The 14167-nt window shown below is 37.8% G+C and overlaps 1 protein-coding gene across 3 annotated transcripts in view; it reads right to left on the reverse strand.

The window, feature by feature from the left end:
- The window catches only part of itpk1b (inositol-tetrakisphosphate 1-kinase b), a 97292-nt gene that overhangs the window by 39826 nt on the left and 43299 nt on the right, over window positions 1-14167 (reverse strand). For all 3 annotated transcript variants that reach the window (XR_007899610.1, XM_051722361.1, XM_051722362.1), the window contains one exon: window positions 3813-3938. Coding sequence is in view for 2 of the 3 variants with exons in the window: in XM_051722361.1 (XP_051578321.1) it covers window positions 3813-3938 (126 nt within the window). In the remaining variant the exon portion in view is untranslated. The remainder of the gene's footprint in view (window positions 1-3812; window positions 3939-14167) is intronic.

Here is a 14167-nt window from a genome sequence, read left to right on the forward strand (position 1 = left end):
AACCTGCAAAAAGCCATAAAGAACTTTTTTTTTTTTTTTTTTTTTTTTTTGACAGGGTTTAGACTGACATATAATGCCATATTCAGATCATTCATTCACTGGTCTTATGCAAATATTTGTAACATACATCATTAGTGAGAGCTGCCCTTTGTTTAAGAACATTAAGCGGCTCAGCTGTCAGACGTCCTACATGCTTACACTCATTTAGAGACGACGGCTGCAGGTGACATTTCGTACAAAGGCAAAACAAAAAAATAGCAAAGGCGCAGGAAGGAAATGTGAATTGAAATAGCAATGTAAACGTTTGTGCAATATTATAATTATTGATAATGTACACAAACATAGCACTGAAATAATACGAAAACTGTAAACACTGTGTTTCTGTTGCACAACGTTATATACTTCGCAGAAATTACATACTTCAACTTCAAATAAAACTAGTTTTAGGCATTTTTAAAGAAAACGTGAATAGCACAAAAGTCACATCCACAATGCTAGGGCATTTTGGGTAGTTGCCAGGGGCCGGTTGCACCAGCTATACGTACGGTACAACTTGGGAACTAAGTCACAATTTACCCACTACTAAATATTTGATCGTATCACCATTGTTGTTATTTATATAAGCTAAATATATCATTAATGAAATCTTGTTTTATAACGTATCGTATTTCAATGGGAATATTATTTATTACAGTTGACAGTTACGTGAGCAAACAAGGTTTGAACAAGATCAAATTGAAATTCATGGCTTTTTAACACTTCTGTGTACAAATTTGAAGGCTGTTTATTGGATAAATACAGGTAAACGTCATGTGACTACGCATTACTTTACGGAGAGCTTACGACCTACTAGTTAAGTCTTGCCTTAAGAACAGGTGGTGCAACCAAATTAAGCACTGACTTAGTTACAAACTAACTAGTAGTTACTAAGCCCTTAGTGTGAAGTTTACGTCCCAACTTAAGTGAGACCTTACACACAGCTGGTGCAACCCTACCCAGGACATGCTATGAGGTTGCTAAGGTGTTCTGAATGCTTTTTAGAGTTTTGCCAAGTGGTTGCTAGGGTGTTCTGAATTAGGGGTGGGTAAAAATATTGATTTTACGATGTATCGCAATCTTCATTTGAACGATCTCGATATTAACTCCTAAGATCGATTCAAGTAAAGCACATGCATGCACATGCACATGCACATGCGAAACTGGCGTCCAGCAGCTTGATATGGTTTATATACATTTGCGAGGTGCAGTAGAAGCCTGGTTTTCAAGCAAGTGTAGCGCTCTGCTCTGTTCTAGAGCAATTCTGGAGCCCGCACTTCAACTGGCCTTCCCTCACTTTTAGCACTCCAGGGATGGGATAGTGCAGAACTGATCACTTGATATCCTGTCGGCTTCTCTTGATAATCATAAGGCCTTGATATCTTGGCGAGACTTCTAAACCTAAGACCCATTTGAATTCTGAAAATATCTCGCTAACAAGGAAGTCAAATATCTCAAACAGCTGGACACCCCCGATATTCTATTCAGCACTGACGAGGAAAAAAGACAATACCCAGCATGTTAAATAAAGGTTTTTTTTAAATTACACATAATCATCCTTGCTTACCTTTATCATGATTTTACAGTAGTGACAGTAACTACGGTATGTTGACAAATGTTATAGCTTTAGAAAATGTATTATACATTTTTACTACTACTGTAGCAGGTGTTAAAAAAATATTATTTACATTGCCTAAATCATTAGGAGCCTGATGAAAGAAAAATTATATCTCTTATGCAGTGGGAAACAAACATTTTTACTAGCGATGTCCCAACTCACTAAAGTGCTCTACTATACAGTCAGAATATACTAACTAGTCCTATAAAAATAAGGTGTTAAATAATTTTTTTTTAATTCACATAGTAACTTAAAGTAAAAATTCAGTATCGAATTCAAAAGGTTTCAGATGCTAAGATAATGCAAATAGAACAAATTATACATGTAAACAATAAACGTGTAACAATATATATATATATATATATATATATATATATATATATATATATTGTTACACGTTTATTGTTTATGTATAATTTGTTCTATTATATATATATATATATATATATATATATATATATATATATATATATATGCAATAAAATTTATTGATGGAATTTATTTATTGTTTTCTCCCCTTTTCTCCCCAATTCGGAATGGCCAATTCCCAATGCGCTCAAGGTCCTTGTGGTGGCGTAGTGACTCGCCTCAATCCGGGTGGCGGAGGACAAATCTCAGTTGCCTCCGCATCTGAGACCATCAATCCGCGCATCTTATCACGTGGCTTGTTGAGCGCATTACCGCGGAGACATAGTGCGTGTGGAGGCTTCACGCTATTCTCAGCAGCATCCACGCACAACTCACCACGCACCCCACCGAGAGGGAGAACCACATTATAGCAAATACGAGGAGATTACCCCATGTGACTCTACCCTCCCTAGCAACCGGGCCAATTTGGTTGCTTAGGAGACCTGGCTGACGTCAGAATACATGGAATTTGTGCATTTTTAAAAAGCTAAAATGTGACCAAAATGATGAAACAGAATTTGTCAAATTAATACTTCTATAATGTACCACATTAGAAGGCCCCCTGTATAACTGACAGCATTAGCTGAGAGAGAATTTCTTTAATATGTCAGCAAAATGGACATTGTAACTGAAATGTACCCATATGAATCGAAATCGGTATCGAATCGAGAGACTGTGAATCCGAATTGAATCGGGAAATCTGTATCAATACCCAGGCCTATTCTGAATGGTCACAAGGGTGTTGCTGAGTAGTAGCAAGGTTGATCACATATTGTAAGCTAGATCGCTAGATTCTGGTGGTGAGTCACCAGTTCCATTTTTATTCTTTGGACTTGTGGGATACATGATCATGCATCAATAAAAGGAGTAAGCCAGGGTTCCCAAGACCCGTAAAATGCCAGACTTGCGTCTTGAAATTAACACAGCAAGTAGCTATGTCTAAATCTTTTACAAACTAAATACCTTCATGTAATCATCATTGGTCTGTGATTACTTGGTTACATTTTTCTTTCACTTACGCTGTAAGTCTGACTGAGATTACCTTTATCTTGTTAAAATACCTATACTTTAATCAGACTGAAATTCCTGCACCATAATCAGAGCTGTAGATGTAGGCCGATGCTTAAGACCGCAGCCTCTACACAGCTGACTTCACTCATAAATAAAAATTTGGTTGCAATTTACTCACTCATATAGTTTCTTTCTTATTCGGAACACAAAAGATTATGTTTCAATTGATATTGCGGGCTGTCTTTTTTAATACAATGGAAATGGATAGTGTATCAATTTAAAGCTTAAAGAAATCTTGATGTTCATGCTTATGACATTCATCGTTATGAGAGAAGCTTGTTTTTAGTGCTAAACAACACACAAAGCCAATGTGAACAAGCATCAATGGAAGTCAAGATTTTCCACTGGAAATGTTTTTTGTTTTTTTTTAAACCAAAACATATAGTAAGCCTTCAGAAGACTTGGAATATGACGCAGGAGTTGCATGGACATTTATGATACTCTGGGGTCCTTTTTTAAGCTTTATAGTGAGGCACAAACTTTGCCATTGTTCTGAAAAGACGGTCCGTGATATGCATTAAAATTTCTCCTTTTGTCTTCTGCATTTTGGTTTCGAACAGCATGAGGGTGACTGAGTGAATTATGACAAAATTTTCATTTTTGGGTGAACTATTCCTTCAACACCGCAGCCTGTCCTGCAGCACTTATGCTCAGAAAAAATTAGGGTATGGGTTCTCACCTGCACACGCTGGACCAGCTGCTGGGACTGGGAGTCATTCTGGTCTGCTTCCAGGATCAGGTCTGTGAGCTTGTGAATGATGACATCGAGAGGACCCTGCTCCTCTAATGGCTGACTCAGATCAAGCTAAGGAGAAAGGGAAATGTCAAAGCTCATATTTTGCATTCAATAACTGTCAAAAAAAAAAAAAAAAAAACCCTGTCACACATAAACACATCTGGTAGAATTTTCTGAGCTCAGAAACACAGCGATATAGAAGTTTAGCACCTCTATTTCCCATCGACTGTTAATGAGTAAATCACTAGGATGAACAACTCTTTTGTGTTGACAAAGGTCCAATTATTACACCTATTATTACATTTATGATTATAAGCTACAACAGTCTAATCATGAAACTGTAAAAATTTCTTTTAATTACGCACAACATTCAGCGCTCGTGGATTCATGCCCATCAGTGAATGTCCCACTTGTCTTCGCAACAGTGCCATGACAACCCATCCCACTGTGAAGTTTGTGCAAGTATCTCGTGGCAACAAAGTGGATCCGTATAAGGAAAATATTAGAGGTAATAACTTTTCTATTATTTCCAGAATTATTGTTTTTAATAAGTAGGTTTGTAATTTAAAAGTACAAATAGTTTCTTTGCATTAATGTTCAATTTTAGATGGTTTCATAAAGCTATATCAGCCCAGAGCAGTGAGCGGTTATCTTTATCTATCAGTATTTTTGCTTGATTCTCTACTACTAATTGATGTAACCTCTGGTTAATGAAATGAATACATTCCATGTTCTCCCTTATTACCCCAAGAGTAAAAGCAGCATAGTTTATTCTGGACTTACGGTGTTTCCTACTCCGCTGATATGATTTTCCCCACCGCTGAAATTATATTTTACCCAAGTTTTGATTTTGCAGTTAGATGAAAAAAAATGTCAAAACAGCACGCCTTTCTACTGCGGTGTGTTTTCAGCACTCAAAACAAATGAATGAATCTTATGAGCTGGTACTTTCAATGAATTTCTCCAAACGTCTTGCCAACTTTCGAGTTATTGGTTTAAATCAGTCTGACGATTCAATGAAACACAGCAGTTGAATTATGTCTGATGCTCTCTGTCATGCCAAAATTCAGCCATTGCACTTGTTGTTCAAATGATAACATTAAGATAGACAATTCTTGTAATAAATGGTTTTATACTTTTAATAATCCTCCACGTGCAGCAATGACAGCTTTATAGATCCTTGGCATTCTAGTTGTCAATTTGTCCAGATACTCAGGTGACATTTCACCCCATGCTTGCCCACTCTAACCTTTTCTTTTTGTTTTTCTGTTTCAAAAGTGACTTTTTCTTTGCAATTCTTCCCATAAGGCCCGCACCCCTGAGTCTTCTCTTTACTGTTGTACATGAAACTGGTGTTGAGCGGGTAGAATTCAATGAAGCTGTCAGCTGAGGACATGTGAGGCATCTATTTCTCAAGTCCAGTAAACATAAAAAAAGCTAAATCAATATTCGGTGTGAACACCTTTGCCTTTAAAACGGCACCAAATATCATATCATAGGTACACCTGGACACAGTCCAATTTCTTGGTTGTTGGCAGATAGGATGTTCCAAGCTTCTTTGAGAATTCGCCACAGATCTTCTGTCTATTTCGGCTGTCTCAGTTGCTTCTGTCTCTTTATGTAATCTCAGACTGACACGATGTTCAGTGGGGGGCTTTGTGGGGGCCATGATATCTGTTGCAGGGCTCCCTGTTCTTCTATTCTAATCTTTTTTTATTGCAAAAGTAATGTTTGGGAGTCTAACATTTATATTTCCTATTGACACACTAAAGCAGAAGATATAAATAACCATCTTAAGACAAATGCTTTTGTGAAACATCTTATGTGCCTAAGACTTTTGCACAGTACTGTATACAGTGCATCCAGAAAGTATTCACAGTGCTTCACTTTTTCCACATTTTGTTATGTTACAGCCTTATTCCAAAATGGATTAAATTCATTATTTTCCTCAAAATTCTACAAACAATACCCCATAATGACAACGTGAAAGAAGTTTGTTTGAAATCTTTGCAAATTTATTAAAAATAAAAAACGAAAAAAAAAAAAAAAATCACATGTACATAAGTATTCACAGCCTTTGCCATGACACTCAAAATTGAGCTCAGGTGCATCCTGTTTCCACTGATCATCCTTGAGATGTTTCTACAACTTGATTGGAGTCCACCTGTGGTAAATTCAGTTGATTGGACATGATTTGGAAAGGCACACACCTGTCTATATAAGGTCCCACAGTTAACAGTGCAAGTCAGAGCACAAACCAAGCCATGAAGTCCAAGGAATTGTCTGTAGACCTCCGAGACAGGATTCTATCGAGGCACAGATCTGGGGAAGGGTACGGAAAAATTTCTGCAGCATCGAAGGTCCCAATGAGCACAGTGGCCTCCATCATCCATAAATGGAATAAGTTTGGAACCACCAGGACTCTTCCTAGAGCTGGCCGCCCGGCCAAACTGAGCGATCGGGGGAGAAGGGCCTTTGTCAGGGAGGTGACCAAGAACTCGATGGTCACTCTGACAGAGCTCCAGTGTTTCTCTGTGGAGAGAGGAGAACCTTCCAGAAGAACAACCATCTCTGCAGCACTCCACCAATCAGGCCTGTATGGTAGAGCGGCCAGACGGAAGCCACTCCTCAGTAAAAGGCACATGACAGCCCGCCTGGAGGACTCTCAGACCATGAGAAACAAAATTCTCTGGTTTGATGAAACAAAGATTGAACTCTTTGGCCTGAATGGCAAGCATCATGTCTGGAGGAATCCAGGCACCGCTCATCACCTGGCCAATACTATCCATACAGTGAAGCATGGTGGTGGCAGCATCATGCTGTGGTGATGTTTTTCAGCGGCAGGAACTGGGAGACTAGTCAGGATCGAGGGAAAGATGAATGCAGCAATGTACAGAGACATCCTTGATGAAAACCTGCTTCAGAGCACTCTGGACCTCAGACTGGGGCGAAGGTTCATCTTCCAACAGGACAACGACCCTATGCACACAGCCAAAATAACAAAGGAGTGGCTACGGGACAACTCTGTGAATGTCCTTGAGTGACCCAGCCAGAGCCCAGACTTGAACCCGATTGAACATCTCTGGAGAGATCTGAAAATGGCTGTGCACCGACGCTCCCCATCCAACCTGATGGAGCTTGAGAGGTCCTGCAAAGAAGAATGGGAGAAACTGCCCAAAAATAGGTGTGCCAAGCTTGTAGTATCATACTCAAAAAGACTTGAGGCTGTAATTGGTGCCAAAGGTGCTTCAACAAAGTATTGAGCAAAGGCTGTGAATACTTATGTACATGCGATTTTTTTTCGTTTTTCATTTTTAATAAATTTGCAAAGATTTCCAACAAACTTCTTTCATGTTGTCATTATGTGGTATTGTTTGTAGAATTTTGAGGAAAATAATGAATTTAATCCATTTTGGAATAAGGCTGTAACATAACAAAATGTGGAAAAGTGAAGCGCTGTGAATACTTTCTGGATGCACTGTATATGTGTGTGTGTATATATATATATATACACATACATATATACATACATACTGTATATATATATATACACACACACACACACACACATACACACACACACACACAGTATATACACATATATAAAGTATATACACATATATTAACAGTTCAGCCCTCATACAGTGACCAGTTTAGTCCAATCTGGCCCTCAACCTAAAATGAGTCTTAGAGCAGAGCTTAACTAGAAACAATTTTAGTTCATCTTTAAGGTTTTCATGACCATGGGAACCCTGCCGAGAAGAAATCTTTAAAATAGCTTTTAGTGTGTACAGTACTAATTTCAGCCATAAACTTCCGAGAAACATGCGTAACATGCCGTTTACTTACTGACAGATTAAATTTATTGATTTGGCACGTTTAAAAAAAGATCGGCATGATAACCCTTAAATTGCACAAAAATAAAAGAAGTACAGTATGGCAAAAAGCCACAGGGACATAATCTATTTCCTTGTACGGCTGAGTGTTTAAACCACTAGTATATTAACTTGGGTTTTCCCCCACCTCGCACTTTGTTTTCCAGTAAGAGTTTTCCCACAAGTGGTTGAACGTCAGTGTCTAGAGCAGTGGTTCTCAACTAGAGGCTTGCATACTGCATTGTAAAAAAATGCTATTCAAATACAATGCAAATAGGCTGTGCATCCAATCAAATGTCAAACAATCATACAGTGTTTAGCGCAAATTATTCTGCCATTTGGTAATATGGCTAACACATAAAATATCTGGCACAGTGTTTGCTCCATGTGTTAGTCTGTTGAATCACTATGGTCATCATTTTTATATATTGTTGGGTCTGCGCAGGTCATGGTAATATTAATAAACTTCAATGATTGAAAAATGATTTTTAAGACTTTGTTTACTTTAGTACAATAAGAAATGCTGGTACTGTGTTGGGTTGCACTTGATGTTCAATGTAAAATCTGTGTCCAACAGCCTACAACCACAGAGGCCCTATATGGTAACAGGAGATCTTTCTAAAATATAATCCTAGAGAGATACTCGGTTTATTATACTTTATTAAAGCCAGGTGGTGAAAAATAAATTCTGCGATACAATCAGTTACACTTCTCACCAGTACGAGTATTTCAAAAGCATTTATCGGGATGTACAGTATCTTCTCAAATATGGTTTCTATTTAGCAGCTTATCTATGAATATTTCTTGCTCAAGCTTCACCAGAGGCCAGTTTTACAGAATATAACTTTCATAATATCTGACAGGAGCATTTCCTTGCTCATATTAACCACTGCAAAGCTGTTTTAACAAAAATAATATTACACTCCAATACACGCATTAGCATGTCACCTTTACTGCCCTATGTATCTTACAGAGATCAACACTGAGCTCCTTTATAATCATGCCATATTTGTGCCGTCTTTCCTAATAAATGATAGTGCTGACAATAGATTCAAATGTATTAAAACTTTAATAGATTAAAAATCAATCAATCAATCTCATGGCTTAGTAAAAATTATTAAAGGAATAGTTCACCCAAAATTCAAAATTTTGTCATTTTGCTCAAAACAAGTATGACTTTATTTCTTTTGCGGTATGCACTAAACAATGCAAGTTCTCATTTGAATGCATCCCACTGCGCACAAGCTTCCCTCGTGCACTCATGAACGCACGATGGACGGAAAGATTTTCACTGAAAAATGACTTCCGTTTCGGGTTGTTTCTCACCAAAATCTAATCGCATATCTTTAGAAGACTTGGAATAAGTCGCATGGAGTACTTCAAAGGTATTTTGGTCCTTTTTTAAGGTTTAAAGAGAGGCACTGTCCGCTGCCTTATATTGAACATTTATTCCTAAAAATTCTTCTGAAAATGTTTTGTGCTCCGCATAAAGGGAGTTTCATATTTGTGTTTTAGTTTAGTTGTCACTAGTGGTCGACCGATGTGGGTTTTTAATGGCTGATAGGCAGATATAATGCCAATATATCACCTAATTTTATATAGAAAATAAATAACATATCCATAAAATTGCTAAAAACTCTTATCTAGCATTATATTTACTTAAAAGTTCTTTGTAAGAATCTTTAAAGGGGTCATGAAATGCTTTTTTGATCATTTTATTATCTTCCCTGAGGTCCACTGATAATGTTAGAAAAGCATTTTTGCACCAAAACTGTCATAATTTAGTAATATATAATCATTTTCCACCCTGTTTTTGCCCTCTGTCTGAAAAGCTCGGGTTTGGCATAAGTGCCTCCTTAAAACTTCAACATAAACGGCCACTGTTATGATTGGCTAACATCGTGCAGTCCTTCAAATACAGGCATTTTTGAAACTCAATCTGAAGAGAATAAACAAGCCCCTCAACATTATAAAACTAAATTTCAGGGTTTACACATAACACACATCCAACACATTGCATCCGCATATATTAAACTGTTCATCTCAAGCACAGCTGTTAACACTCAGCACTATAAACTATCAAACTGTCATAACATTTGAAATATTCATGTATGGAATTGTTTACTTACTGTTTTACGATTGGGTCCAAGTGTTTTTAACAGCCCCATCCTTCAATAACAGTTCTTTTTCAAAGCTTGAATCGTATCATATCGGCAGATGCCGATTTATCGGCCTCAATAATATATAGGTTGACCACTAGTTGTCACCTCATTTTCATCACAGTAAAAGGTAGCTAACAAATATTTTTCAATAGTTTTTCAATACTGCTCCTAATACTAAGCCTTAATATTATTCATGCTGAGTAGGGATGCTCCAATCAGGATTATTACAGCCAATATCAATCACCGATATTCTTGGCACCTGATCGGCCGATACCGATCATTTCACCGTTTACCGGGATCTCGGTCATAACTGGTTAAATGTAAGCTTTCTGCACACTGTCACTATTAACTGAATTTTCTTCTTCCCAGTAATAACACTTTGCCTAGTTTTTGCTGTAAAAAAAAAAGTTTAAAAGGCTTATTAAAAAAGCTTTTTTTAAATAAGCCTTTAAAACAAGTATAGGCTAACAAATTATTCTCTTTATTAAGATAGACAGCCCTATAAAAAATGAAACTTAGTGTCAAACTGAAGACAAACTGATAACCCATAGGTGCAATTAAACTTAATGTGATATTTTTGGTTACTGATTCATTGTCATTATTTCATATAATTATTATTTGCCTCATTTTATTTCTATTTTTGCATTATATTATGGTATATTCATTTTGAATAAAGAATTATTATATTTATAAATTTCTTCCCTGCTTTTTCATTTAGTTGGATGATTGTATTAATAACACATTTTTCACTTGTTGCTGCTTGAACTTTAATGAGAGCAACACACGCTCTCTCATGAGGGCAAGAGATGAAAGGAAAGTGGAGAAAGAGCGCATGTTTCTGGACTCTAGGTGCTACTACTGTAATGCCGATTAATCGGGAGACATTTAATAAAGATGTTTGAATTACACCACATCTTGTAACTCGGGTTATTACTGAGAAGCGTATGCCTGGTGGAGACTGAAAAGCTGCCGCCATGAACAATAATAAGGACCGTTTCATAGCTAACGCTGTTTTCCCTTTGTCCTGTCGCGTGTGAAACGCTACATTAACAGAACAGAACACAACCTTTTCATATACGCCATACCTCTCACAGTGCACTGTTCTTAACTGCTGAATCAAGTTTGTTGTCTTACAAAGCTATGCCAGTATTCCCCACTCCATGATGCCACGATAGTGCTGCTGATGTCTTTAAGGAGCCGTGCGGCTTTTGCGACATGAACGATCGGCTCATGTGATTGGCCAAATTACGATCACCGATTGAGTCATAGGACGTGAACATTGGCCGATACCGATCGGTGGCCAATCGATCGGAGCATCCCTAATGCTGAGAGTCACTTCCATTTCTCTGTGTAGAGACATGGTGAATCAGTTATTCATGATGCTGTGCGGCAACTGAGACAGCACAAGCAACAAAATACCAACGTCCACAGTGTGTGTGCATTTAGCTGATGGGAGGCTGTTTTATAGTGCCTTTCCGTGGCTCATCTTTGTTTAATATCATACCACAGTCCACAATCACAAGAACCCAAATAAAAATGGTAAGAAAGAACATACAGTGGCCCCAAAAAGTGGATAATTAAGGCACACTTAAAAACGTCTAATTGTCATTGCATTAGACCAGGGGTTTTTCAAACTGTGGTCCGGGGACCACCAGAGGGTCGCAAGGCGGTGCTAGGGGGACCACGGAAAATTTGGGGGGCCAAAGATTTTACAAAATGTATAAGTTAACTTCTAATTATTATTTTTTTTTTACTATTATTACCGTGTCATTCTTCTTACTGAAAAATTGTCTGAAATCATGAGATTAATTGAATTAATGATTAATGAAATATACATTGCCAATTTAATACAGAGAAAAAGATTTTCAGGATATTTTATTTTAACTGAATATGTTTTGGATTTAGTACAGTGTAAATTATTTGATTTGGCAAACAACATATTTTATGATAGCTTGGTCCATAATAATTATGAAAATGTACCATTCTTCCACAGTATACAAAGTTTTAACAATGATATTTGTAATAATGGTAACCAGAGGTAAAACCATACATGGTTCCTCACTACCATAGTTAGTAGCTAAAGAACTATGGCATTTTTTAAATGAAAAACAGCAGTCAAAATACATTTAGAAACTTTTTCTGACACAAATACCATAGCTTATATAGTTAGTGTTACTACAGTAAATCCATGGTACATTATTTATTTATATATTTATTGATTTTCTCCCCAATTTGGCATGCCCAATTCCCAATGCGCTCTAGGTCCTCCTGGTGGTGTAGTGACTCGCCTCAATCCGGGTGGTGGAGGACGAATCTCAGTTGCCTACGCGTCTGAGACCGTCAATCCGCGCATCTTATCACGTGGCTTGTTAAGCGCGTTACCGCAAAGACCTAGCACGTGTTGAAGCTCACGCTATTCTCTGCGGCATCCGCACACAACTCACCCTGTCCCCCACTGAGAGCGAGAACCACATTATAGTGACCGCGAGGAGGTTAACCCAACATGACTCTACCCACCCTAGCAACTGGGACAATTGGTTGCTTAGCAAGCCTGACTGGAGTCACTTAGCACGCCCTGGATTCGAACTTGCAACTCCAGGTGTGGTAGTCAGCATCTTTACTTGCGGAGCTACCCAGGCCCCTCCATGGTACATTTAAAAAATGTTTTCTCCTGTTTTCTTTGTTAGTGCCTTTAAGAATGTGTGGGCTGTTTGTTTTAAACTAGTTTCATCACTGAGACATAAGAGTTTTGTAACAGACAACTCTGTACCACATTCAAACGAGTTTCTCAATCCACGCCATGCATCCTGCGAGCAAGCTAAAGGTGACCGTGGCAAAGAAAAAAAAACTCATTTAAATAGTTAGTGTAGAAAAAAAAAACCCTTGAGAGGAACCTGACCTCTGGCTTTACGTTATATGTCCATAAGCAATATATCTAATTATTTTGCGGTTTGAGCAAAAAAATAAAAAATAAAGATCGGCATGCGTAATTTTTTTTGCCCTCTTCCCCCTGTTTCACATTGCATGTAAACTTTAGCAGTCTTGTCGGCTTATCCAATGCATGCAAGTGTTGTGCTCATAGCCATTTCATTTCGATGTCAAAAGCAGAGAATAATGAGTCATGTAATCGCTGGTTTCTTTCGTTGTCGTTTTTTTAAATAAGCTGGTTTTTGATAGTTATGAGCGTCTTACTGTGCTCGTAATCACGTGTCGGCTGGGAGAGGCTGGCTGTTAATTGCAACTTATTGCTTCTGTATCTGCCTTGCAAATCCAGCGATTCAACAAGCTGTAACGCTACAATCTACTTGCCGTTTGCAATCGGTCTTTTGAGCTCTCAACTCGCCAATGTAGACTCGTTGCTCTGTTTTCCTGTGAGAGCTCAGCACCGCCTCTCCGGGGAGGTTTCGCAGCTCTCAATTTTGCATTGCTTGGTTTTAATCACACTTATGTACAGTAATTATTTATGAATCGTACGATACAATATGATACAATATTTCTGTACTCCCCTAGTCCTGCTCTGCGCTCGTGCTGCTTTATTCATTGAGCAGTGTTGATAAATGGTCCGGGCAGCGTTGTTTCATTCAGCTTATGATGCACAACAAACGTGCATCAAAACATAAGTTTAAGATGACAGTGGAAGGATCATTAATATGAAAGAGGAAAGTGCTTACTGATTGGTCAATGAGACGTTCGGACCTCTTGCCATCCTACGTTTCAGAAACTAGCTTCAGAAACTGTGTATTATGCGGTGATATCACAGTGTGTACGCACGTGTATTTGTGTGCGTATGTGGTGGGCTCTCTTTCCCAGTTTAGAAAGCGTTACGTTGCGTCAAGAATATTAAATTAACCATGTAATGTTCGACAACAAAAAAAAAATCGAAATACTTTGTGTCTAACTTTTTACCAATGAGGGTTATATTGTTATAATTTAAAACCCAACAAATGCTTTTTTGTGAAATGCTTTGCTTGGAAAGTGTATTTGTGCTAGATTTCGTTCAAAAAATGCCACTTGGTTCACTATTGTGTTATATAATATGAAGGCATTCTTCATACATTTTTAAATGTGGCTAAAGTGTCCAAATACTTAACAGGGCTCCAGACTAAAAAAATGACATATAACTGAAACATAAAGGAGCCAAATGGCTGTTTTTACTCGCCAAATCACAGAATTGCTCGATTTACATTGCTGTTCAGAAACAAGATAGAAAGCCGAAGAAAAGACAGCTGATTACCCATTAATCTGAGGTTTAATAAACAGT

Source organism: Myxocyprinus asiaticus, chromosome 17 (genome assembly GCF_019703515.2).
Source record: "Myxocyprinus asiaticus isolate MX2 ecotype Aquarium Trade chromosome 17, UBuf_Myxa_2, whole genome shotgun sequence".
NCBI lineage: Eukaryota > Metazoa > Chordata > Actinopteri > Cypriniformes > Catostomidae > Myxocyprinus > Myxocyprinus asiaticus.